Source organism: Plectropomus leopardus, chromosome 16 (assembly GCF_008729295.1).
Source record: "Plectropomus leopardus isolate mb chromosome 16, YSFRI_Pleo_2.0, whole genome shotgun sequence".
NCBI classification, from domain to species: Eukaryota; Metazoa; Chordata; class Actinopteri; order Perciformes; family Serranidae; genus Plectropomus; species Plectropomus leopardus.
In genome coordinates this window covers 691,921-718,823 of record NC_056478.1, presented here as the reverse complement: position 1 = coordinate 718,823, position 26,903 = coordinate 691,921, and the positions used below count along the sequence as shown (strand labels likewise).

General features: G+C 46.3%; 1 protein-coding gene across 2 annotated transcripts in view; it reads right to left on the bottom strand.

Moving 5' to 3' along the window:
* Positions 1 to 196: 196 nt before the first annotated feature.
* vta1 (vesicle (multivesicular body) trafficking 1) overlaps positions 197 to 26,903 on the bottom strand; it is a 36,047-nt gene continuing 9,340 nt past the window's right edge. Inside the window, exons 3-8 of one of the 2 annotated variants that reach the window (XM_042503198.1) lie at positions 20,651 to 20,778; positions 17,043 to 17,118; positions 14,672 to 14,786; positions 10,661 to 10,912; positions 8,976 to 9,053; positions 197 to 809 (exon numbers count right to left, since the gene is read on the bottom strand). In XM_042503198.1, the coding sequence (XP_042359132.1) occupies positions 664 to 809; positions 8,976 to 9,053; positions 10,661 to 10,912; positions 14,672 to 14,786; positions 17,043 to 17,118; positions 20,651 to 20,778 (795 nt within the window). In that variant the 3' untranslated portion in view covers positions 197 to 663. The remainder of the gene's footprint in view (positions 810 to 8,975; positions 9,054 to 10,660; positions 10,913 to 14,671; positions 14,787 to 17,042; positions 17,119 to 20,650; positions 20,779 to 26,903) is intronic. The other variant, XM_042503200.1, reaches the window with a different exon arrangement.

Below are 26,903 nucleotides of genomic sequence, written 5' to 3'. Positions count from 1 at the left end.
GACCAGTCCAGTCCAGTCCAGTCCAGTCCAGTCCAGTCCAGTCTAGTCCAGGACCAGTCCAGTCCAGGACAAGTCCAGTCCAGTGGGTCAGTTGGGGTGATTTTGTTTGTTTCTGTTGTTTTGGTCAGTCAGCTGATGTCTAACTGAGCAGAAAGGAGCTGAAACTCTGAGATGATTTTACACCCAATCACTTTGATCTCCGATTATTAATAATCCCAATCAGCTTTGATCTCCGATTATTAATAATCAGCCAATCAGCTTTGATCTCCGATTATTAATAATCAGCCAATCAGCTTTGATCTTTCCATCAGCGAGACACGCGGGCAGCCATTGTTGCAGACTGATGTCCATCATGTCCTCTGATCCTGAGACTCACAGGCCGGACTCACTGTGTGTGTGTGTGTGTGTGTGTGTGTGTGTGTGTGTGTGTGTGTGTGTGTGTGTGTGTGTGTGTGTGTGTGTGTGTGTGTGTGTGTGTGTGTTCAGCTCTGTGTGGGTCCGATCAGTGATAGATGGAGTGGCAGCAATACTGTGGAGAGGAGGGAGGGAAGGAGGGAGGGAGGGAGGAGGAGGGAAGGAGGAAGGAAGGAGGGAAAGAGGAAAGGAGGGAGGATGGAGGGAAGGAGAGAAGGAGGGAGGGAAGGAGGGAGGAGGACAAAGGCTTCATTCTTTCCCGGTGGTGAGGAGCGTCAGGGCCCTCTGGAGGTTCTGGATCGCCGTGGCGACGTCCTCGTACTGCAGGGCGCTGCCGGCGTACTTGCAGTACTTCTGGGCCTTGGCGAAGTCCTCCGGGGACAGGTGGACGCCGCCTGGAGGGACAGACAGAGGGAGGGTCGGAGGAGAAGGGGAGGAAGAGGATGAGTTTAAAGTGGGGAAAAGAAGCAGAGAGGAGGAGGTCAGTGAGATCAGTTAACAAAGACTACGAGCCAATCAGAGAGCAGCGAGGAGACGAGTACTGATGATGTCACTGTACAGCAGAGATCAGTCCAAAAACTGTCTCTCTCTCGCTCTCTCTCTCTCTCTCACACACACACACACACACACACACACACACACACACACACACACACACACACAGACACACACACACACACACACACCACTGAAGTGTTTCTGTGATTTAAAAAACGAGCTGAGAAAAACTGTCACAGCAGATTATTCTACTTTCACTGATCCAATATTTCATGAATTCATCGTTCAGTGATGGAAAACTGACAAATGATAATTCTGCTCGAGCTCAAGTTGATGTCTTCAAATGTCTTGTTTTTATCCAAAAAAATAAAAATATTGAGTTTGAAAAGACGTGAAATGAAGGAAAAGCAACAAATCCTCACGTCTGAGGAGCTGCAACCAGACATTAACCAACATTTACGAAACTTTTTATCTTAAGATTCATGTTATCCCCACCAACCGCAAAACAGTCAGAACGACAAATTCAGAGTCAAAAGCCCAGAATGACACCCAGAAATAATACAAGTCCTGTTTTTCTGCTCTGATGGCTGTGGGATCAAAAATGTCAGTTTGAATGGGTTTCAATGGAGCATTTTTGGACCTGAACAGTCTGAATGATAAAAAAAATAACTATTTAGTTTCCACAGTGTATTTTTTTTCCCCACAGTCCAAAGACCTGCAGCTCAGGTTGATTGGTGACTCTAAATTGCCCTTAGGTGTGACTGTGAGTGTGTGTGGTTGTCTGTCTATATGTGTCGGCCCTGCGATGGTCTGGCGACCTGTCCGGGGTGACCCCGCCTTCTGCCCAATGACAGCTGGGATTGGCTCCAGCCCCCCCGCGACCCTTACGAGGACAAGCGGTTACAGAAAATGACTGTAGGCTGCTGAGCTGGATTACACTCAAATACACAATCTGGACTACATTTAGGACACATGCATCAACACACACAATTATCACAACAGGAAGAAGAAAAGAGACTAAAATGAGACAAACGGTCCCTGAAGGGTTTTAGGTTAAAGATGTCCACAATAATGAGACTAATTTGAACAATAACAATATTAATATCAATAATAATAAGAACAACAACAACAACAACAACAATAATAAAAATGATGATGATAATAATAATAATAAAAATGATAATAATAATAATAATAATAATAATAATAATAATAATAATAATAATAATAATAACACCATAAGTGCATGTTGATCACAGTTAAAACACAGAAATAACTCAAACAATGAGGAGCTCTTCTTCTCCTCTAAAACAAGTCTGACAAGAGCAGAGCGGACACCGGCGGAGACACAGGCGAGGACACAGGCGAGGAAACAGGCGGGGACACCGGCGGAGACACAGGCGAGGAAACAGGCGGGGACACCAGCGGAGACACAGGCGGGGACATCGGCAGGGACACCGGCGGAGACACAGGCGAGGAGAGGACACAGGCGAGGACACAGGCGAGGAAACAGGCGGGGACACCAGCGGAGACACAGGCGGGGACATCGGCAGGGACACCGGCGGAGACACAGGCGGGGACACACACGGCGGGGACACTCCGCGAGACACAGGAGACAGCAGCGGGGGACATCGGCAGGGACACCAGCGGAGACACAGGGGGACATCGGCAGGGACACTGGCGGAGACACAGGCAGGGACATTGGCAGGGACACAGGCGAGGACACAGGCGAGGAAACAGGCGGGGACACCGGCGGAGACACAGGCGAGGAAACAGGGACACTGGCGGAGACACAGGCGGGGACATTGGCAGGGACACCGGCGGAGACACAGGCAAGGACACAGGCGAGGAAAACAGGCGGGGACACCAGCGGAGACACAGGCGGGGACATCGGCAGGGACACCGGCGGAGACACAGGCGGGGACACCAGCGGAGACACAGGCGGGGACATCGGCAGGGACACCAGCGGAGACACAGGCGGGGACATCGGCAGGGACACTGGCGGAGACACAGGCAGGGACATTGGCAGGGACACCGGCAAGGACACAGGCGAGAAAACAGGCGGGAACACCGGCGGAGACACAGGCGAGTGGAAACAGGCGGGGACACCAGCGGAGACACAGGCGGGGACATTGGCAGGGACACCGGCGGAGACACAGGCGGGGACACAGGCGAGGAAACAGGGGGACACCAGCGGAGACACAGGCGGGGACACCGCAGGGACACCGACGGAGACACAGGCGGGGACACCAGCGGAGACACAGGCGGGGACATCGGCAGGGACACCGGCGGAGACACAGGCGAGGACACCGGCGAGGACACAGGCGAGGACACCGGCGAGGACACAGACAAGGAAACAGGCGGACACCGGCGGAGACACAGGCGGGGACATCGGCAGGGACACCGGCGGAGACACAGGCGGGGACATCGGCAGGGACACCGGCAGAGACATCAGCAGGGACACCGGCGGAGAATGAGAGCTCCATATTTTTGAGTCATTTCTGTGTTTTTATGATTTGACTGAAAAATGTTTTGATGTTTTTGACATAAACACAAAGTTTGTGGACGGAGCTCAGAGGGATCGTCTCCGTCTCTGAGGGACTGAGGACACCAACACAGTCTTTATTAAACCCTGCAGTGATGAGAGCCCATCAAAGACTCTCTGTGTACCTACACACACACACACACACACACACACACACACACACACACACACACACAGATACACACACAGATACACAGGTACGTCCTGTCTGCTGTCGTCGGGCAGATTAGAGACGAGTCTTTCTGACAGGACGGTGACCTCTGACCTCTGCTGCAGGTTTCATATATTACCCATAGTCCCGTCAGCGCTGACAGCTGATTATGAGCTGCTAGAGATGAGTCTCCGTGACGCCCGTCACATTCAGTGTTTCAATGGGACGTTTTCCGACAAAACCCCAGGTGACAGGTGCAGCACAGCAATAATAGAAACAGATGCATGTCATATTACAATAATGGTAGGTGTGAAATTAGTAATTGCTCTCTATGATGATGTTGATAGAGATGATAACAGTCTCATGCATATGTGAAAGGGAGTTGTCCAAATGCAAGATCACAGCATCGGCGCAACCAGGACCAGACCACGATCAGGGTGAGCGGGGGGCACAGAATCAGTACAGCCACAGCACGAGCACAACCAAAGGCAGGGTCGCGGCATCAGCACAGCTATCACAACGGTCAGGCACAGTCAAGGTTACGGCCAGGATCCAGGGAAACTAGGAAACAAGGGAGCAGGAACGCTCCCGAGAGGCAACAGGATTAGCGTAGTGCAGTTCAACAGACCCAGGCTCTGTAATCGCGAGCCCCAGGCAGTGAGAGTACCACATGGCTATCACAGAGCTAAGCTAAGCTTGCACATGGCAATGCAGTTAACAGACATGCATGATTTCTGATGGCGGCATTGAGAGAAGGAAAGGAGCTCAGCGTATCAGGGGAAGTCCCCCGGCAGGTTAAACCTATGTCAGCCTCACTATGGGCTGGTCCAGGCAGCCTGAGCCAGCCCTGATTATAAGCTTTATCAAAGAGGAAGGTCTTAAGTCTACCCTTAAAAGTTGAAACGGTGTCTGCCTCCCTGACCGAAAATGGAAGATGGTTCCATAGGAGAGGAGCGTGGTAGCTGAAGGCTCTGGTTCCTAACCTACTTTTGGAAATTTTGGGAACCACAAGTAACCCTGCGTTTTCAGAGCGCAGTGATCTTGAGGGTTGGTAAGGAACTATGAGCTGTGACAGATAGGACGGAGCCTGAACATTTAGAGCTTTGTAAGTAAGGAGGAGGATTTTAAATTCAATCCTGGATTTCACAGGGAGCCAGTACAGAGAAGCTGAAACAGGAGAAATATGATCCCTTTTCTTGCTTCCCGTTAAAACACGAGCAGCAGCGTTCTGCACCAGTTGGAGAGACCTAAGAGAGATTTGTTGGGGCAACCAAATAATAATAGTGAATTACAGTAATCCAGCCTAGAAGTGACAAATGCATGTACTAATTTTTCAGCATCTGTTTGGGATAGGATATGTCTAATTTTTGCGATGTTACGCAAGTGAAAGAAAGCCGTCCTTGAAGTTTGTTTTATATGGGAGGCAAAGGATAAATCCTGGTCAAATAAAACTCCGAGGTTCCTTACAGTTGTGCTAGAGGCCAAGGTAATGCCATCTAGAGAAATTACATTGTTGGAAAAGGAGCTTCTGAGGTGTTTTGGGCCAAGAACAATAACTTCAGTTTTGTCTGAATTCAACATCAGGAAATTACGGCTCATCCAGGCTTTTACATCCTTAAGACATGTTTGAAGTCTAGATAGCTGATCAGTTTCATCTGGTTTCATAGATAGATATATAATTGCGTATCATCAGCATAACAATGGAAATTTAAGGAATGTTTTCTAATTATGTTGCCTAGAGGAAGCATATATAAAGTGAAAGGGATTGGTCCAAGCACCGAACCTTGTGGCACTCCAAAGCAGACCTTTGTATGTGCGGAGGGTTGATCGTTGATGTGAACAAATTGGGAACGATCTGATAAGTATGACTTAAACCAGGCTAGTGACGTTCCTTTAAGGCCAATTGAGGTTTCAAGTCTGTGCAGTAAGATTTGATGGTCAATGGTGTCAAATGCAGCACTGAGATCTAATAGGATTAAAACAGAGACCAGACCCGTGTCAGAAGCGATAAATAAGTCGTTATTAATTTTTACTAGTGCCGTCTCTGTGCTATGATGAACTCTAAAGCCTGACTGAAAGTCCTCAAATAAACTGTTGTCTGGAGAAAGTCACAGAGCTGATGAGCAACCACTCTCTCAAGGATTTTAGAAATAAAGGGGAGATTAGATATCGGTCTATAATTAGCTAAAATCTCAGGATCGAGGGTGGGCTTCTTTAGAAGAGGTTTAATGACAGCTACTTTAAAAGACTGAGGTACATAACCTGTTAATAAAGACGCGTTGATTATATCTAATAAAAAGTTGTCTAATAAAGGTAAAACTTCCTTAAGGAGCTTAGTTGGGATGGGGTCTAGCAGGCATGTTGATGGCTTCAGGACCAGGGTCTGTCCTGCAGCTGAGTTCGATGGATAAAATCAGGAAGAAAAACTTTAAAACTGAACCTTGCTCATTATTGTGGACATCTTTAACCTAAAACCCTTCAGGGACTGTTTGTCTCATTTTAGTCTCTTTTCTTCTTCCTGTTGTGATAACTGTGTGTGTGTTGATGCATGTGTCCTAAATGTAGTCCAGATTGTGTATTTGAGTGTAATCAGTGGATTTGCAGCTCAGCTCCTACAATAAGTCTAAAATACACTGTGGAAACTAAATAGTTACGTTCAGACTGTTCAAACAGACACGTTTGATCCCTCAGACAGACTCAGATCGTCTTGCTGTTGATGGATTTGTTTGCTGATTGATTATTGATCAGCTCCGTGTTTGCAGGCTCTGCTGAGAAATCAAACCTGAAACTGAATCTGTGTGTTTTTTTTACTCTCTGTGTTTCTGCAGCTCACAGCCCTCCACCCAGCACGGACCACCAGCACCCTCCAGTACACACTGGACCGTGTGTGAGCCACAGCAGCCCAGCACGGACCACCAGCACCCTCCTGTACACACTGGACCGTGTGTGAGCCACAGCAGCCCAGCACGGACCACCAGCACCCTCCTGCACACACTGGACCCCAGTGTGAGGAACACAGCAAACACACACCAGACACATAAACACACCTGGACTCTATCCACAGGGCTGTCCACATACTTTTGACCATGTACTGCAGAGATACTCAACTTACGGCCCACGGGCCAAATCTGGCCCCTGATAGGGCCCCCAGGGGCCCCACAATCATTTTCTAACTGACAACAAAAGTAAAGAACTTGACACTGGGAGCTGTTTTCTAGTATCCAGAAGGTACCAGTGTGCATCAAAAATGATCCCCCACACCCCCGACAGAGGGCCCAGCTGAGACCCTCATGTCCTAAAATCCTACAAATGTCCTAAAATATTAGAAAGTCCAAAAATCTGAGAAACACGCATGGGTCCGTGAGCTAAGCAGGTTGAGTATAACTGCTGTTGTATCTCCTTTCGGTAACCTTTTCTCCTTTCCTTCCCTGGATCCTTTGTTTCCTTTCCTTGGCTCCTTGTGTTTCTGTCTCTGTCGTGTTTTCTTTTCGTCTGTTTTTTTCTCTTTTCTCTCCATCAGCTGTTTCCTCCTTATGTTTCTCTCTCTGTTATCACATCTCTCCTCTTCTTTCTCCATCCTGGGTTTTAGATTTAATGTCTTTCATACGGCGGCTTGATTGTTACTGTCGGTCGTTGTGTCTTTTTATTCCTTTTTTTTGGTTGAAGCAACGGGGAAATATTTTTTGTAAGGAAATTAAAATGCTGCTGCTGCTGCTGCTGCTGCTGGGAGACTGGAGTTATTATTGTTTCCTTTAATTCTTTTTTCCTCAATCCTTTCTGTCCTCCTCGTCCTTGTCCTCCGCTCCCAGAGGACGCTCTGTGACTGGACCCGCCCGTCCACAGACTGTCCAATGAGACACTGAGCCGACCGAGCTGCAGATCTCTGAAACGACCAACAGGGAAACAATACGACTGAAGCCGAAGAGTCTGAAAACGTTTCCTGACCGTCAAAACTACAGAGACATTCAAAGAGAATTTCGTTTTTCCTCGGGTGATGTGAGGGTCTGATGTGAGGGTGTGATGTGAGGGTGTGATGTGAGGGTCTGATGTGAGGGTCTGATGTGAGGGTCTGATGTGAGGGTCTGATGTGAGGGTCTGATGTGAGGGTCTGATGTGAGGGTGTGATGTGAGGGTCTGATGTGAGGGTTTAAAAAAGAATTTGTTAATTTGTTATTTTTTTATGAATCAGACACCAAAAAACAAATAACATTTGTCTTTCATACTTTGGATTTTAAGCTCAGATAAAAAAAGGAAATTAAAAAAAGCCAACAGGTATTAAAATACAATGTAAAAACATGGTGGCATCATTATTTATGTCATTTATTTAACCTTCATTTAACTGGGTTGGTCCCACTGAGATTAAGAATCTCTTTTTCAATAACAAAAACTTTTATAGGGTTATAATTTATAGGATTAAAACTCTGAACATCATTGAATATTCATGATTATTACTGATGTTGGTTAAAAATTAACTCGGTGAAAGTAGAAAATCATATTATTGTACAATATTTTTTATAACTTCACTTTGAAAAGCTCATTTTGTGTGCAGAGTGATGCGAGAGTGTGTGATATTAAAGCGGCTCTAAAGGGTTAATCATTGTGTGTCAGAGTCTCAAACTGTCGGCAGCAGCAGGCGTTACAGACGTTACCTGTCCGCAGGTGAGACTCACAAACAGGTTCATCAATCGATCCTCGACTCGTCGACCGAAAATGACCGGTGAGACTTTAGAGTCATTTTCAGGCTGTTTGAGGCGTTTTAACGCAGCGCTTCTCTTCATTTATCCGCCCGTAAACTGAGCTCAGGCGTCACGTGTTTCCCTAAAAGCATTTCTGAATCTGAACATCAAACAGAAGCTTTTTTCAGTCTGTGTTCAAACAACAGCGACAGATGACAGAATCCCAGAACCAGCAGAACTCCAAACCGGGTCACGTCCACATCCAGAGGGAGAGTGTCAGTGTGTGTGTGTGTGTGTGTGTGTGTGTGTGTGTGTGAGTGTGTGAGAGTGAGAGTGTCAGTGTGTGTGTGTGTGTGAGTGTGAGTGTGAGTGTGTCAGTGTGTGTGTGTGTGTGTGTGTGTGTGTGTGAGTGTGTGTGAGTGTGTGTGTGTGAGAGTGTGTGAGAGAGAGTGTCAGTGTGTGTGTGTGAGTGTGAGTGTGAGTGTGTCAGTGTGTGTGTGTGTGTGTGTGTGTGTGAGTGTGTGTGAGTGTGTGTGTGTGAGAGTGTGTGAGAGAGAGTGTCAGTGTGTGTGTGTGAGTGTGAGTGAGTGTCTGTGTGTGTGTGTGAGTGTGTCAGTGTGTGTGAGAGAGTGTGTGAGAGTGAGAGTGTCAGTGTGTGTGTGAGAGTGTGTGTGTGCGTGTGTGTGCGTACCCTGCTGCTGGGCGTTGAGCAGTGTGGGGTCCACAGTGGGCATGGATCTGGGAACAGGCACTGGTTTCACTGGTTCTGCTGGTCAACAGAACACAGATGATGAGAAACTGACAGAAATAAGATCAGAAACAGTAAAAACTAAAAACTGCCGTACTCTTCAATGGTTTCTATAAACTGCCATCATTTTTCTGTCCGCTGCTGCTATCTCTCCATAAAGGAAAGGGTTAACCCACCGCAGACCGTTTCAAGTGAAAATCAGCCACCAGTAAAATGGAACGATTCTTTCAAAATAAGACAAACTAAAAGTGTTTGAGCTGTTTGTACTTCACACAGATTTGTGTATTAAATCCGATTTTCTGTGTTTTTAATTCTGTTACCAGGCTGTCGGTGTTAACATGTGAGTCGTGACGCGATGAAAGTCCGAATAAAACCCTTTTTCATATGATGCTTTTCCCGACATCTGATCCCTGATGGAGATAATCTGGTAACATCTGCTTCACCTCGTCACTATGGACTCAAAACCGATCTGAAACGCAAATAATGGAATCAAAATAATGTGATTAAAAATGCAATTAACTATGAAATTCTGCAATTAATTGTTATTTTAAAAATTAACAATTTGACAGCCCTATGTTTGTTTGTTTTTAAAAATAAAGTAAAAGTCTTGAGAGTTTCCCCAAAGTGCTCATTATCTTGAAATAAATCTTTCACAACCCCTGAAAAGTCTTTACTATTTTCAACTTTTTGGAAAACTTTTTGTGGTTTAAAAGACTTTTCTAGGTCAATAAAAAGAATGTTTGGGGTTATTAACCCTTTGAAAACTGAGTAAATTGGTTTGATTTCTTTCAAAGACAAAGGAAGAAGACAATGAGCTATGAAAGAAGAATCAGCAAAAAAAAGTGAAAAGTAGAAGAAAAATACCTGAAATTTTGTTAAAAAAAGGAAATTACCTGACAAAATCTTAAATAAAGTTTTTATTAATTATTTATGTCCCATACATTTTTCTCTACCTTCAAAAAAAAGACATTTCTAAATCTACTAATTTACACACGCACGCACACGCACGCAGGACGAGCACCAAGGTCAACCTCCGCCGCTCTGCTCACCTCATCACGTGTTCTCCATACAGGAAGTGCGGTTACATGCCAGCAGCACAATACGTGTGTGTGTGTGTGTGTGTGTGTGTTTTGTGTTGCCAGCTCTTTGTGCAGAAGTTTGTGTAATCTATAATCACCTCAAATGACTCGATGATTGTGCACGAATGTGTGCGCTTCACACACACACACACACATACACACACACTTGTGTTGAGCTCCGTGGCTCCTCATGGGAAACGAAGTGAGACTTCCTCTCACCCTCGCGAGGCGGCGGCAGCGCCCAAAAAGACGCTGTTACACAACGCGCCTTCCTCTCATTGTGCTGAGCCACGGCCGGCTCTCCGGCGCGTCCAGCTTCACGTCAAACTCCACATAATCGGTTATTTAGGAGAAGCTGAGCACAAATTAGGCCCTAATGCAGGTTCATACACCAACACGTTTCCAGGACCTTCCAGGACCTTCCAGGAGGCAGATTTTACAGAGCAAACAAACTCTGAAACGACCATCAAAGCTCCTCATCGCTTCTTTTTCGTGATAATAGAGCAGCTTTAGTTCAGCACATGCGGACCTCGGTCTCTGCGGTCCTACCTGTGGGGGGGAGCAGCTCGGCAGGGGTGTTGGCCGGAGCGTGGGCGCCTGGAGGGACGTGGATGTTGTTGTAGTTGGTGGTGGGGGGACCCGACGGCCCCGGTCCTGGACCCGGAGTGAAGCCGATTCCTGGGGCGGGACCCGGACCCAAACTCTGGTCCTGGTTCTCAAAGGACCCCGAAGAAGGTTCTGCCCTGAAGGAGCCTCCGTGAGAGAGACCCTGACCTGAGACACCTTCAGCTCCAAATTCACCTGCAGGACAGAAACCAGAGCAGGAGAGATCAATCAGTCCATCAGTCCATCAATCAACCGATCAATCGACCAATCATCCAATCAATCAACTGACCTCCAACCCAATCCATCAATCAGACTGGCAGGACAGAACCTGTTGCATGAAACATGACAAGACGGCGTCGGGTTGAAACGCTGCTGGGAACGCCGTTATATGACGAATGTGAGGGGCAGAGTGTGGATGCGCACGCACGCACGCACGCACGCACGCACGCGCACGCACACACACACACACACACACACACGATGATGGATGTGTGTCAGTCGACGTGTGATCACTCAGACTGTGAGATGAAACCCGAAAAAACACAATCAAACTAGAAACACGTCTCACGTCTGTCCTCAGCCGACCAGCTCAGCCTGTCGGACACTTTCCATCCACGCCAGTGAAAACGCTTCACACACAAGCCCCGCCCACCCGCAGCCTCACAGACCTGTCCCAAGGCTGCAGGTCTCTGTGTCCCTCTCTATAGTCGCATGTTGTCAATATGTCTCTGTGTCCCTCTCTATAGTCTCATGCTGTCCATGTCTCTCTGTCCCTCTCTATAGTCGCATGTTGTCAATATGTCTCTGTGTCCCTCTCTATAGTCTCATGCTGTCCATGTCACTCTGTCCCTCTCTATAGTCGCATGTTGTCAATATCTCTCTGTGTCCCTCTCTATAGTCTCATGCTGTCCATATGTCTCTGTGTCCCTCTCTATAGTCTCATGCTGTCCATGTCTCTCTGTCCCTCTCTATAGTCTCATGTTGTCCATATGTCTCATGTTGTCCATATCTCTCTGTGTCCCTCTCTATAGTCTCATGTTGTCCATATGTCTCTGTGTCCCTCTCTATAGTCTCATGCTGTGCATATGTCTCTGTGTCCCTCTCTATAGTCTCACATTGTCCATGTGTCTCAGTGGATCGTTGGAAACATTTCACTGAAGTCTTTCAGGACATTTTCCTCCAAAAACTGGGTCACAGACACATTCTTTATATTTTACAGCTCAGGCTGGAAGCTGTTTTCTATCTCCACCCTCCCTCTGTCCTCCGTCCGTCCACTCCTGTCCTCCTGCTCAGCGCGTCCCCCTACAGCCAATGGAAAGTCAGCAGCAGCTACTGGGAAACAATGGGCTTTCTGTGAGGACCACTGCTGGATCATAGCGTGTGTGTGTGTGTGTGTGTGTGTGTGTGTGTGTGTGTGTGTGTGTGTGTGTGTGTGTGTGTGTGTGTGTGTGTGTGTGTTTATAGCAGTGAGACTGTGTCTGACTGACATGTGGAGGCTGACCTTTGACCTTTTTTAACTGAACTTTAATGAAGCCTTCTGAAAGAGTGCAGCTGAGTCTGACACAGAATCAGCAGATACTCAGACTGGGATTCGGTCAGGTCGAGGGGTGTCGCAGTAACTAAAATCTAGTATTCATCATCTGAGACTCTCTGAGACTCTCTGAGTCAGTCTGAGACTCTCTGAGACTCTCTGAGTCAGTCTGAGACACTCTGAGTCACTCTGAGACTCTCTGAGTCAGTCTGAGACTCTCTGAGTCACTCTGAGACTCTCTGAGACTCTCTGAGACTCTCTGAGTCAGTCTGAGACACTCTGAGACTCTGAGACTCTGAGACTCTGACACTCTGACACTCTCTGAGACTCTCTGGGACTCTGAGACTCTCTGAGACTCTCTGAGTCAGTCTGAGACACTCTGAGACTCTGAGACTCTGAGACTCTGACACTCTCTGAGACTCTCTGGGACTCTGAGACTCTCTGAGACGACGTTCAGAGAAGCAACTCTGCAGTCAAACACCGACAGCCTTGTCCTCTCTCTGTGTCCATGAAGGGACAGATGTGCAAACGCACACATGCACACACAAGCACGCGCGCACACACACGCACGCACACACGTACACACGTACACACCTTCTCCAACATACAAGTGTTGAAACGCTGATAAAATCCTTATGTAGACAAAACACACACACACACACACACACACACACACACACACACACACACACACACAGAGGCGTGCTGGGTGGATGATGTCAACTGTGTGCTGGCGTGTTCTCCATCAGTGGGAATGAGTTTCATTATGTCATCAGTGACACACAGACCCTGATGCATCCTGGGAGAGGACTGAGAGTGTGTGAGACATTCAGAGAGCAGAATAACACAGATTGAAGAGGGACAGAGTGTGTGTGCGTGTGTGTGTGTGTGTGCGCGCTTTGGCGGGATCCTGGAGGTGATGTCATGGCGAGCGGGCGATGTTTGGGTCAAACACATGTATGTGTAGCGGGCGTGGCCAGCAGATGGCCTTTATTTCAGCGAGGAGTCGGTGGATGTCGACTCGCTGACATGAGCGTTTAGGTTCGGGCCCACAGGGCCCGGAGACGTTAGTGTCCATGTCAACACACATTCCTGCTCCGGCTCTTGTCCTCTCCAGGGAAACCTGACGCAACTTCTCGCCCTGCGAGCGCAATCTGAAAGTGAGTCCAGATGCTGCGGAGTCCTGAACGATCAGATTTATGATCCGCCGAACACAGCGCTGAGCTCGGGGAGGTCATAGCTGCGGACCGGAGCCGCATTCTGCAGCTCACTTAGTGTGTCAGAGACTCAAACCCGTCAGATGGAGCTCATGTGACGAGGACAACTGCAATCAAGGTTCAAATTCTCCCGCAGCAGATGATCAGACTCCGCCCAGTGCCTTAGAAAAGACAAACTCCTAAACCAGAAGACACCTTTCTCCCTCTGTTTCTGAGCTGGCTGCTGTCTGAATAATAATGTGATAATAATAATAATAATAATAATCTAATTATTATTATTATTGTAATAATAATAATAATAATGTCAGTATGACGCTGAGACCCTGCGTCCTCACTCAGCTGTTCATGTGACGTCTAATGTAGAGGAGCCTCACATATGGAGCTGTCACTACACATACTCATCGTAAAGACACACGGTGACCACTAGGCTTTGTAATATTTCATACCTTCCTGAGGTTTCTCCAGAGTACACGCTCTTAATGCTATATAACAGAATATATAGTGGTATATAATGGTATGTAACGCTCCGACTGAAAACGCATGCACAGGAAAACCGATTTGGATCCAGATCTCAAAGGGTTAATTATACCAGAAGAGAAGTAAAAAGATGGGGAGGGTCAGATGAGAAGTGAAAAACTCATCAGAGACGATTCTGGTGGCGACTTTGGTTCGAGTTGAGGAAATCCGTCTGAAGAAAAGATGAAAGCAGGTGAGTCTCACAGCAGTTTGCTGCTGAAACTCTGAACTGTTCAACCAAAGTTTAGCTTCCTGCCCCGATTCTTCCCACTGCCTCAGAGCCCGTCTGCGCTCCGGTGTTTCCCGCCCGTCTGCTGCAGATCTGCTGCTGCTTCCTCAAGGTCTCCGTAAAGGTCACGTTTATCCGCGGAGAGCCGACGAGAAACAAAGGTCAGCCACTCACAGCGGATCCACGCTGGATATCAACGCAAACCCAGAGCAGCTACATAAATATCAGGTCAACCTCTGTTAAACACACACACACACACACACACACACACACACACACACACACACACACACACACACACACACACAGACAAAAACACATCAACAGAGGAGGTTTGCCTCAGAGGTCCTTAAAGGGCAAACTCCACAGAGCTCAGCCTTTGTGTGTGTGTGTGTGTGTGTGTGTGTGTGTGTGTGTGTGTGTGTGTGTGTGTTCTCTGGTGGCGTATCAGTGGGACCCACCTGCTTCCCCGTCCTGGTCCATGGCGATGGGCCCGGCCTGCGGCGTCTCTCCGTTCTTCAGACAGTTGTGGATGTAGGTTGCCTTCCAGCGGGCGTACTTCCTGTGCTGGACGTTCTGTTTACAGTCAGAAAGGTTACTGGGTTTCGGGTATCATTCTCTAAAAACATCAAAACGTGTATTTTTTTTGTCACATTTTCATTTAGAAAAATGTGTAATCTGAGTCCTCAGCCTTTTATAACGACGTTTTATAACGACGTTTATCACATCGTCATACTGATTAATTAATTTTTAATAATGCAGCTGGATTGGGCGCCGTGACGCCGTCTGCACAGCCGCTGACTTAGAGAACATGTCGATCTGCCGGAGCGTGTCAGAACAACTCATTCAGGCAGTCCACGAACTGCTAAACCAAACCACTTAAAACTGGTACCTGGGGCCAGCAAAATCAGGAAGCAACTGTGTGCAAACATCCTCGGTCAGAGGCCGTGCAGGAGAAGTGGGGCAGTTACTGGGTTAACTGGGTCAACTGGGCTCCAGGTGATAATGTTCCATGAGAGAGGCAGGATGTGTGAAAGGTGAAAAATGTGGAAGAGGTGAAGAGAGGTGGGGGCAGCAGATTTACAGCAACAGCAGGCTGATAAGACTGAAAGGAGAAATTCCTGCGTGGAGCAGATAAGTGTGGTGTTTTCAGCAGCAGCTGAGGAACAATGGCCGAGCGTGTGAGCGCCGAGGGCTTTTCTCTGCAGAGCCGTGTTTGTTCAGCCTCAGTCTCACCGTAAAATAAAGGAGAGTGGCTGAAGGTAGTCATGTCTAATCACTAAAACAACACGGCCGCGATATCGCAGCACGCCTCGGATGGACGGGAATCTTAATGTCACCGTCACAACATTTCTGCAGAAAGGCGACTCACCCAGAAAAACATTTAATGAGAAAATTAAATACACAAGAGTTCTGCCAGGACAGGGACGCATCACGCTCCCACACTGTGAACACTGCACCACGGACTCTCTAAACACTGAGTTTACACCACAGCAGCACTCACGTATACTCAGGAAGACTCAGGTAACATGTGACTGCACTCCTCTGCAGGGCTCTGACCCACACAGGGTTAACTGCTCCTTTGGACATTTAACCCCTTAGTGACCGTTTGTCTCATTTTAGTCTCTTTTCTTCTTCCTGTTGTGATAATTGTGTGTGTGTTGATGCATGTGTCCTAAATGTAGTCCAGATTGTGTATTTGAGTGTAATCAGTGAATTTGCAGCTCAGCTCCTACAATAAGTCTAAAATACACTGTGGAAACTAAATAGTTACATTCAGACTGTTCAGGTCCAAAAATGCTCCATTGAAACCCATTCAAACTGACATTTTTGATCCCACAGCCATCAAAGCAGAAAAACAGGACTTGTATTATTTCTGGGTGTCATTCTGGGCTTTTGACTCTGAATTTGTGATTTTTACAGAGTTCAGAAACCCTGAGCCGACTCGCTGATCACTGACTCCACTCAGCCTCCGAAAACCTCTTTTTACCGCTCGAAACTCGATCACTGCTGACTGTCTGCACAGCACTCACCACCACCGCTCTGAGGGCCCATTGTCCTCTGTGTGTGTGTGTGTGTGTGTGTGTGTGTGTGTCCACTGGTTCTCACTCAGTGCAGCAGCTAACTGTACTAATCTAAGTGTCCTGTTGATGTTTTCATGGCTTCTGTGTGAGTCGGACACAAAGTAGAGAACGACCTGCAGTTTGTTACAATCATACTGAGATGGACAGGTGTGTGTGTGTGTGTGTGTGTGTGTGTGTGTGTGTGTGTGTGTGTGTGTGTGTGTGTGTGTGTGTGTGTGTGTGTGTGTGTGTGTGTGAGTCTGCAGCCTGCTGTGTGTGTGAGGGGCAGGCTGGGGTTAGCTCTGACGCTAACAGGCTCTCTGCTCTCAGAAGGCCGCTTTCCATTAACCCTTCAATTGTAGTTGACAATGCGAATACAAAAGACTCCTAATGGAAACATTTTGAAGAACTCCCGTTTATCACAAAACAGTTTCCTCTGGCATGAGGTGGTAATCGGAGCCGACTGTAAAAACACATGTTTGTCCAAACTGCAGTGGAAACCCTTTTCAGTCTTTTCTAGGTCAGATGATGCTGTGAGGTCACATGACGCTGTGAGGTCACATGACGCCGTGAGGTCATATGATGCTGTGTCTATGTGCTTGTCAGTAGGAACTGGCTCCCTCATGATGCAGCAGGAGTATAAGAGCTGTTATTGCATCACATAACTCTGAGAAAGCTGATTGGATCATCCAGACTGATCTGTTTATTGATCATCGTCACTAAGGAGAGAAACAGTGTTCAGGATCAGACCTTCATGTCATCATCTCACCTCCTCTGACAGCTCCCCAAAAACGGACAGCACGTCCAGCAGCAGGCTGGCTGTGTAGAACGACTTTATCATGTTCCTGCAGCAGGAGAACAGACAGGAGGAGGACAGAGAGGAGGAGAACAGAGAGGAAGACAGACAGGAGGAGGACAGAGAGGAAGACAGAGAGGAGGAGGACAGAGAGGAGGAGAACAGAGAGGAACACAGACAGGAGGAGGACAGAGAGAAAGACAGAGAGGAGGACAGAGAGGAAGACAGACAGGAAGAGGACAGAGAGGAAGACAGACAGGAGGAGGACAGAGAGGAGGAGAACAGAGAGGAAGACAGACAGGAGGAGGACAGAGAGGAGGAGAACAGAGAGGAAGACAGACAGGAGGAGGACAGAGAGGAAGACAGACAGGAGGACAGAGAGGAAGACAGACAGGAGGAGGACAGAGAGGAGGAGAAAACAGAAAAATCTCTTAGTTCAGACTTTCCGTCTCCAAACTGTACTGGTGATCAAACTGTTTACAAATATAACAGAGACGATCAACGACTGTTATTGTTTACAAATATAACAGAGACGATCAACGACTGTTATTGTTTACAAATATAACAGAGACGATCAACGACTGTTATTGTTTACAAATATAACAGAGACGATCAACGACTGTTATTGTTTACAAATATAACAGAGACGATCAACGACTGTTATTGTTTACAAATATAACAGAGACGATCAACAACAGTAACTGAGAGGTGATGTCATTGTTGTTTACAAACAGTTGTTAGTAAATGGTAAATGGACTGACTTGTCACACTACATTGTCACATTCACCCATTCACACACACTTTCACACACTGTTGGCCAAGGCTGCCGTACAAGGTGCCACCTGCTTCTCAGTAATCCTTCACACACACTCACACTCTGATGATGCGGCATTGGGAGCCATTCAGGGTTCAGTATCTTGCCCAAGGATACTTCGACATGCTGTCCAGAGGAGCCGGAGATTGATTAGAGGACGACCCGCTCTACCTCTGAGCCACAGCCGCCCCACGTATCCTGACCAAGCTGTTGTGTTAAAGTTTTGTAGTTTCCGTGGTGCCAACATGCTTTCTAAAATCAGACAGCTGCCGTCTGATTGGCTGTGAGTGTGAAGGAGGCGTCCAGAGGACGGACTCTGCAGAGACAGCTGTGAGGACTGAGGGCACGTGGGACACGTGGCTGAGAGCTCTGTTAAAGTCAGTAAGTAGACCTTTAGCTAAATTATTACAGACAAAGTAAGTCTGTGGTTTTCTTTAGTTTACAGTCAGGTTTACAGAAAAGACTGAATTCTCTCTGAACGAGTAACAGCCGTCATGAATAATCAAACACGCCTAAAGATCTGACAGAGTTAAAGTCAGCTGTGATAAAGCACACAGCTCCGCTCTGGAAAAAAAAAACAAAACGCAATAGTATCAATGTTTCATATTAATGTGTAAAACTTTTTAAGGCTTAATTCTGAAAAGCCTTTTCTGTGTGCAGATTGATAGGAACATGTGTGATACTAAAGTGGGCCCTAAGGGTTAAATAAAGGATCAAAAGACATTAATATTTTCAGATTTATGAACTGAACACCTCTCTAAGACTTTTGAAGGACCTGCAGGAGCCCTGAGATACATTCAGGTGTTACCACTTCAGATTTAATCTGATTTTTATATTAAAGTCTACCATTATTTTAATTTATTTCCAGCAGAACAAAAGCTGCATGCAGACGTGTCAACAACGAAACATGAAAAGTTTGTTTATATATTTGGAGATCTGGATGTCCTGAGTTTAAAACTACCACAGCCCAGATTTACACACACAGAGTTAATGAAAGAATGAAAGGAACATGAATGGCTGCCTTGTCATGCAATGTGTGTGTGTGTGTGTGTGTGTGTGTGTGTGTGTGTGTGTGTGTGTGTGTGTGTGTGTGTGTGAGCAGTGGCCTAAACATGTTGGAGGAAGTTTCTTATTCCAACAAGTTTCCCATAAAGCTTCACCCTGGAGCCTCCAGGTGTGTGTGTGTGTGTGTGTGTGTGTGTGTGTGTGCATCATAAAGGTGGCTGTGTGTACCAATGTGTGTTCTTCTGTGGGTGTCTGTGTACACACACCTACATATATATATTTGTGTGTGTACTTGTTTGTGTTAATATGTGATGGTGTGTTTATTATGTTTGTACCTGTACACACACACACACACACACACACACACACACACACACACAGTGCGCTGCTGCTCGTAAAGCTGTTTGTGTTCCTGTTGAGTGGAGCCGAGTGTGAGCTCAGTGTGCTGCAGACAGAGAGACTCTCAGAGCTCATTTCCCCACAAACAACTCAGAGGAGCCGACACCTGCACCTATGCATCCATCTAGTCATCCATCCCTGCATCCAACATCCATCCATCCATCCTGCAGCCAGGGAAAGTAACCTTGCTGCAGTGTGGACGATTGGATGAGTGGATGCAGTTCATAGGAGAAACCATCTGTGATGTTAAAAAAATGTAACTGCTGCTCAAGTTAGTTTTAAACAACAACGACAATAACAACAACAACAGTAACAATAATAACAACAACGGTAACAACAACAACAGTAACCATAATAACAACAATAACAGTAACCATAATAACAACAACAATAACAGTAACAATAACAATAATAACAATAACAGTCTGGTGAATCATAAAATGTTGGTGCTAAAATTTCTCAATGAGAGGTTCAGTGACAACTTTTTTCATTTGTTTTTAGCTTTAGTATCACACACACTCACATCGCTCTGAGCACAAAATGAGCTTTTCAGAATCAGGCTATAAAAAATATTATTAATTAATATGATTTTCTACTTTCAGTCCTAATCACAGACAAACAGTCCCTAAAGGGTTAATAACAAACAGTCCCTAAAGGGTTAATAACAAACAATCCCTAAAGGGTTAATAACAAACAGTCCCTAAAGGGTTAATAACAAACAATCCCTAAAGGGTTAATAACAAACAGTCCCTAAAGGGTTAAATACGATATTACAGATTCTACATGTTTTTCATTTATAGAAATTAAACATGTCGATGCATCAATAAGTGTTTTATAATCAGCTTGTGGCGCTCGGAATCAAATAGTACTAATACACACACACACACACACACAAACACAGACACACACACACACAGACACACAGACACACACAGAGACACACAGACACACACACACACACACACAGACACACACACACACAGACACACACACACACACACACAGACACACACACACACACACAGAGACACACAGACACACACACACACACACAGACACAGACAGACACACACACAGACACACACAGAGACACACAGACACACACACACACACACAGACACAGACAGACACACACACACACAGACACACACAGAGACACACAGACACACACACACAGACACACACAGAGACACACAGACACACACACACACACAGACAGACAGACAGACACACACACACACACACACACACACACACACACACACACACACAGACAGACACACAGACACAGACAGACACACGGACACGGACAGGTGAAGTGGACCACATGATGTGTCCATGTCAGCCGGGCTGCGGCCCTTACTTGTGGAAGCGTCCTGATCGGTCCTCGTTGTCGGCGTACAGGAACATCTTTAAGGCGTAGTTCTCAATGTGGGCGTTTCCAACCACCTCCTGACTGATGGAGTCATTGTCACCCAGCTCCTTCTTCATCTGGAAAACACAGATGTCCCTCATCGTCAGCACTTTACCGGGTCAGTCGGGACAGTGACTCGGTGACTTGTGCTACACACACAATAGATCGTTATTATCGTCATTATTACGGTAGTTACCGTATGTTGACACGGACTGGTGCAATAATTCCACTCTGTCTAACACGATGTGAGCGTTGTGGCCGATGAGGAGGATTTTTTGACAGAAACATGCAGAGAACTCGTGTCATCTCAGCATGATTACTGTGAGGACAGCCGCCGTGAGGACAGCCTCCGTGAGGACAGCCGCCGTGAGGACAGCCGCGGTGAAGCTGCGTGCTGTACGAGGTGAAATAAACACAGACACCTGGAGGAGTTTGAGAGGAGGCAGACCTTTGATTCACAGCATTTAGAAAATGTCTCCGTCATCTGGACTCCAGTGAAGCGTCCTCGCTTTAGTGGGCACCAAAAACCACCAACTGCTCCTCCATCTCAGCCCTTTACCTTCACTCTGACTGTGACTCCTCTCTTCCATTAAACACCATCATCCCTCTCTCCTCTCTCCTGAACCAGCCTGGATAGACACACTGTTCACTCTGTGTGTGTGTGTGTGTGTGTGTGTGTGTGTGTGTGTGTGTGTGTGTAGTCCTGTTGGTGTGTCGGTGTGATGTCACAGACAGGCAGGTGAACAGGTAAACAGCAGCAGGATCAGAGGTCTTTGAGAACTTTTCAGTGGTTTCTTCTCTTTATTTGTCTCTTACGTCTTCCTGTCAAACTCAGTGCAGACTAACAAGTCCAGTCAATTTTATTTATGAAGCCCAATTTCAGAAAACACGCTTTGCCTCAGAGGGCTTTACAGAGAGGGGGGGGCGAGGGTGAGAGAGAGAGAGGCAGCGGAGTTAGCGTAATGCAGTGAGTATAAAGCAGAAATCCGACATGAGTGTTTTCAGACGGAGGGAGGCAGAGAAGGAAAAAGAACCTGGAGAATCAGTTGTGTACTAAAACACAAGAAAGAATAAGCGCTCACTGAAGAACTGAGGGTCACTAATCAGCAGTTATAATTTAAGTGTAAAGGCCGGAGAGCAATAATGGAAAATACAGAAATAAAGAGGCGGCAGAGTCGGGGTGTCTTAGTGCTGCTTCAGAGGACACGGACAGTCATTAGTGACATCACGCCGTTGCATCCCACCAATTAAGGCACTGAAATTACCGCATTCATGCAGGTGTTGTGTTCCCATCAATGCCGATCGGAGCAGAGGCGATAAAAACCCGTGTCTGCTGCAGAGTCACGTGACCCGAGTGTGAATGCCGATCACGTGCATTCCCATGACATTCGAAAAACAGAGGGCGGGTTTGTTGTGCAGCGGGAATGAGGCTTTTGTGGCGAGCGTGGTTGTACTGAGCTCTGCGCTCCTCTCCTCGGAGCAGGGCGCACAAACACCCTGCAACAGTGCTGAACGCAATGCAAGACTCTCACACTGAGCCGACCACAGCCACCGGCCGAAAACACCCAGACTGGCCCAGAACTGATGTTTGTCCTCAGACCAGGACATTCCTTGGTCGCTTTGGAAAACACCCCGCTGGACACAGTCTGGATTTTTGATGTTTCCTTAAACCAACCAATCACAGCGAAGCAGACACAAGCTCAGCGCAACAGAGCCACGCCGCCAATTTAATCTGAACAGACAGACAGAGAGAGGAGCAGATTAACCCTTTGAATCACAGCAGCCAGACCGCACAGTGTTCACCGGCCACACTGAAGACAATCAGAGAGACGGAGACAGACAGCAGAGAGACAGCTTCACCACCACCCTGACAGGGGCAGTTCAACAGACTGGGGACACTCCCATTTCTTTGTCCACAAAGGGACAGGAGGCCAGGGGACACTCACAGCAGATCCATGCATGTTTATGGGAATTTAGGACTTCTGAAGAAGTTTAGAATATTTCTGGCATTTGAGGACATTTCTAGGATGTTGGGACATCTTCAGGACTTTGGGAATTTTTAGTATTTTAGTACATTTTTGAGGATTTTAGGACATTTGGAGGGGGAGCATTTCGATGATTTTAGAATATTTCTAGTATTTTAGGACATTAGTGTCCCAGCTGTGTCCTCTATCAGGGGGGTGTGAGGGCTCTATTTTGATGCTGTTTTATGCTCTCTGGCACCTTATGGATATTAAAAGGACAAAAACTATTCCTAGTGTAAATCACTTTATTGTCAATTAGAAAATGTTTGGGGCCCTATCAGAGGCCAGATTTGGCCTGCGGGCCATAAGTTGAGTATCACTGCGGTAGACCATTAAAATATCACCTTCATTATGTCAGAAATCCGTTAAAATAAAATGTAAATGCATTTTTAGACGTTAAGCTCCGCAGCTCTAAATTTAGCAGGATCTGCTCGGTGACGGTGGTTTCCAAGCCTCAATTTCAACTGATTCTTACACCAGTAAAAAAACAAGATTTTCCAGCATCCCAGTGAGGGCGAAGCCTGGGCTGGACTGGACTCTGCAGAAATGACTCACAGCTACTGGAAACACTCGATGAGGAGACACACACACACACACACACACACACAAACACACACACACACACACACACACACACACACACAGACCGTGAAAACTGACCTCAGGGCTTCCCCGTGTTTCAGAGAGCAGCTCAGAGGAAAACCTTCCCACAGATACAGACACTGACAGCTCAGCTGCTGCTCTGCATCAGGACAACCCCAAGATCCTAAAGACCAAATACTCAGCTCTGTTCGTCTGTGTGTGTGTGTGTGTGTGTGTGTGTGTGTGTGTGTGTGTGTGTGTGCGTGTGTGTGTGTGCGTGTGTGTGTAACAACTGTGTACTGAAAGGTAGCCACAAAGAAAAGTTTGGACTCAAATTCCCAAAACTTTTCTGGACCTTTGAAACCTGAAGCCTGCATCTCTTTTCTTGTGTTGCATTCAGACCCCTCTCACAAGCATTTAACCCTTTAAACCCTGAGCAAATTGGTGTGACTTCTTTCAAAAACATGGGAAAAAGGGCAATGAGCAACTTTGCCAGAAATGTGTCACAAATTGCAAAAAAAACAAATGAATTTAGAAAATTATTTTTTCAAAAAAGGCCAGGGAAAAATAATGTTATAATAATCACAATTACACATTTAATATCATGTTAGAGAATAGTTATAATTTCAGCAATTTTTTAAACTTTCTTTTTCTTTTGTTTTTTTTCTGTGTTTTTTGTTGTTGCTGATCTTGATTTGTATTGTTTTTACCAATTTTAGGGAATATTCTTTCTTTCTTTCTTTGTTTTTTTTCCCCATAAATCTCTTTCTTTGCTCATTGGCTTCCCCTCATATTTTGTGCAGTTTCAAAGGGTTAAATCATTTTAACAGAAACAACGTGGCTGGGAGAAGGATGTTTGGGATCATGCTGGTCTTGCTCAGCTGATCCAGGTCCTGAAAGGAAAACCGACTGACGGACTCTGAGCCGGCACTCTGGGCAGGTGCATCGAATAATACGGCAGCAGAGACAGATGACGTAAAGCTGAATGTTGTATTTTACCATTTCGATATTTAAGGCTGACACGCAGAGAAAGAAAACCATTCAGGCTTGCACTCACAGCAGGGTGATCCCGCCTCTCGCCCAGTGACGGCTCGGAGAGGCTCCGCCCCCCCGCGACCCTTAAAGGACAAGCCGTTACAGACAGTGGATGAATGCATGAATGAATTTTTTAAGGTAAATATTTTATATTTCACAAGTTGAATAAAAACGATCCATGGTGTGTTTTAGTGAAGTCTATTTTATGGTATTTTTTGACTTTTGTAAAGTGTAGTACCCTAAAAAGCGCTCTATAAGGAAAAAGTAAAATATTATCTTTTTTTAAATAATTATTATTTTTTGACATTGTTATTAATGTCATTGTCATAATTATTGATATTATTATTATTGAAACTTTAAGGCCTGCAGATGCCTGTCCCAGGCCTCACTAACAACTTAAAACCTTAACCTTAAAACAGATCATATCTTTATATAATCAAACAATAAAAATCATGGACAAAAAACCTGTAGGATGGCACCACCGTCATGTACTAGAGAAACATATTATGTTTAGTTTTGGAAGTTTTGTTAGCGACTGTAATCTGAAATTGATGTTTAAATGTCTGCACGGTCTGGCTCCTTCTCTGTTAAGGATTGTAGTCAAGTTAACACGCGGCTCAGCAAACGGAAACTGTCGCGGTCCAAGGTGAAAACCTCGTTTGGACAATCAGCCTTTTCTGTTACTGGAGCAAAACTCTGGAATAGTCTACACACTGAGCTAAAGATGCTAAACAATCTCATAGCTTTGAACAAAGGTGTGGAGTCAACTTTGTTCCCACACTTAAAACAGCTACAGGATCATGTATGTTTAGTCTCCTCACAGCCTTCTTATATCTGTATTTTATCCAACACTTCTGATTCTACTGTATTTGTAATGACTTATCCTTCTTTATTTTTATTTTTTTTCTTCTTTCTCTGTATTTTAACTTGTAATTTCTGAAAACCTCTCATGGACAGGTGTTGCAAATTAGGGACTTGAGCATGTCTGAATGTTACGGCAATGTTACTGTATGTCCATGTCAAATAAACAAATAAACAAATAATAATATATGAACTGACTCCATTAATAATCTGTAGGCGTAACATTCATTCAAATGGACATGAACAAGATCTGTTTGTGTGATTTTAAGAGCAGAAACAGAAGAACACACACACATACACGCGCGCACACACACAAACACACACACGTATGCACAAAAACACACGCACACAAACACACACACGTATGCACAAAAACACACAAACACACACGCACACAAACACACACACGTATGCACAAAAAACACACACAAACATACACACACACACACACACACACACACACACACACACACACACACACACACACACACACATCAAAGCAGCGGATGTGAATTGTGTGTGACAGTAATGAAGATCCCTGGAGTCTCTGTAAAACCTGTGTGTGTGCGTGTGTGTCCTTTAATTGGCTCTCAGCAATAATAAAGTGAGTCCAGCATCACTGTGGGACTTCCTACCCCCCCCACCCCACCTCCTCTCCTCTGACGTGTCGGCGTCTCGTTTTTAAAAACACGTCTAAATGACAGTGAGAGTGAAACTGGTTTGTGGCTGTTTTGGGAGTTGCAGCTCCATCAGCTCTCCTTCTGTTCCTCTCGGTCTCTGGATAAAAGCCTCATTTGTTGGACTCCCGCTGGGACACTGGGAGCTCGTTCACCTCCTCTGGTCCCCCCCCCCCCCCCCCCCCCGTCCTCCCCGTCCTCCTGTCCTCATCATAACAGCTCCATAAAATCTAATTAGTGTGGCCCCTGTGTACCAGCTTACGTAAACGCGTGTCCGATGCCAGCGCAGAGAGGAGTGAGACCTCACGGACGCTGTCACATTTATCCTCACCGGGAAAAAGACGGGCCTCCTCATCATCATCATCTAAACATGTTTTAGAGAAGTATTGACTCCTCCGGCTGTCGTCCACAGACTCCCTCAGCCAGCCAGCGCACAGATACCAGCCAAAAGTTCAAAGGTACAGCTGTACTACACGCCCCTCCATCCTGGGTACTGGATGAAGTACTCTGATGGTACTGGTATGGTGTTAAGGGTACAGGTATGATCGTTTTTAAGTTATACCCAGCCTCAATAAAGAGTACTTGTAAGGTTGGAGAACTAATGAATGCAACCTGGATTTTAGGTGTATTATTGCGCACGGTGTCCTTGCAAATTAAAGGGGAGGGGCGTGAATAACGCTCCAAACTTAGGATCAATTTGGGCGATGGAGAAACAGCACGGTTGGACGGAAACCTCAAACCTCTGAGACGACGCACACACACACACACACACACGCACGCACGCGCGCACACACGTGCACACACTCACTCTGAGAGGTGGGGTGTGCAGTGGTTGGTTTTTGGGGTGGGGCGTGTGTGAGTGCGTGTGTGCGCGTGTGTCCGTAGTAGCAGTAGAGCTCTGCAGTGTGACAAAGGAGCCCTTCATGGTGTGTTTCAGATCAGGCGTGTGTTTCTGCACAGAGACACACCTTTATGTTCTTTATGAGACATTTTAAATATTTCAGCGGACACTCGGCCCAACAT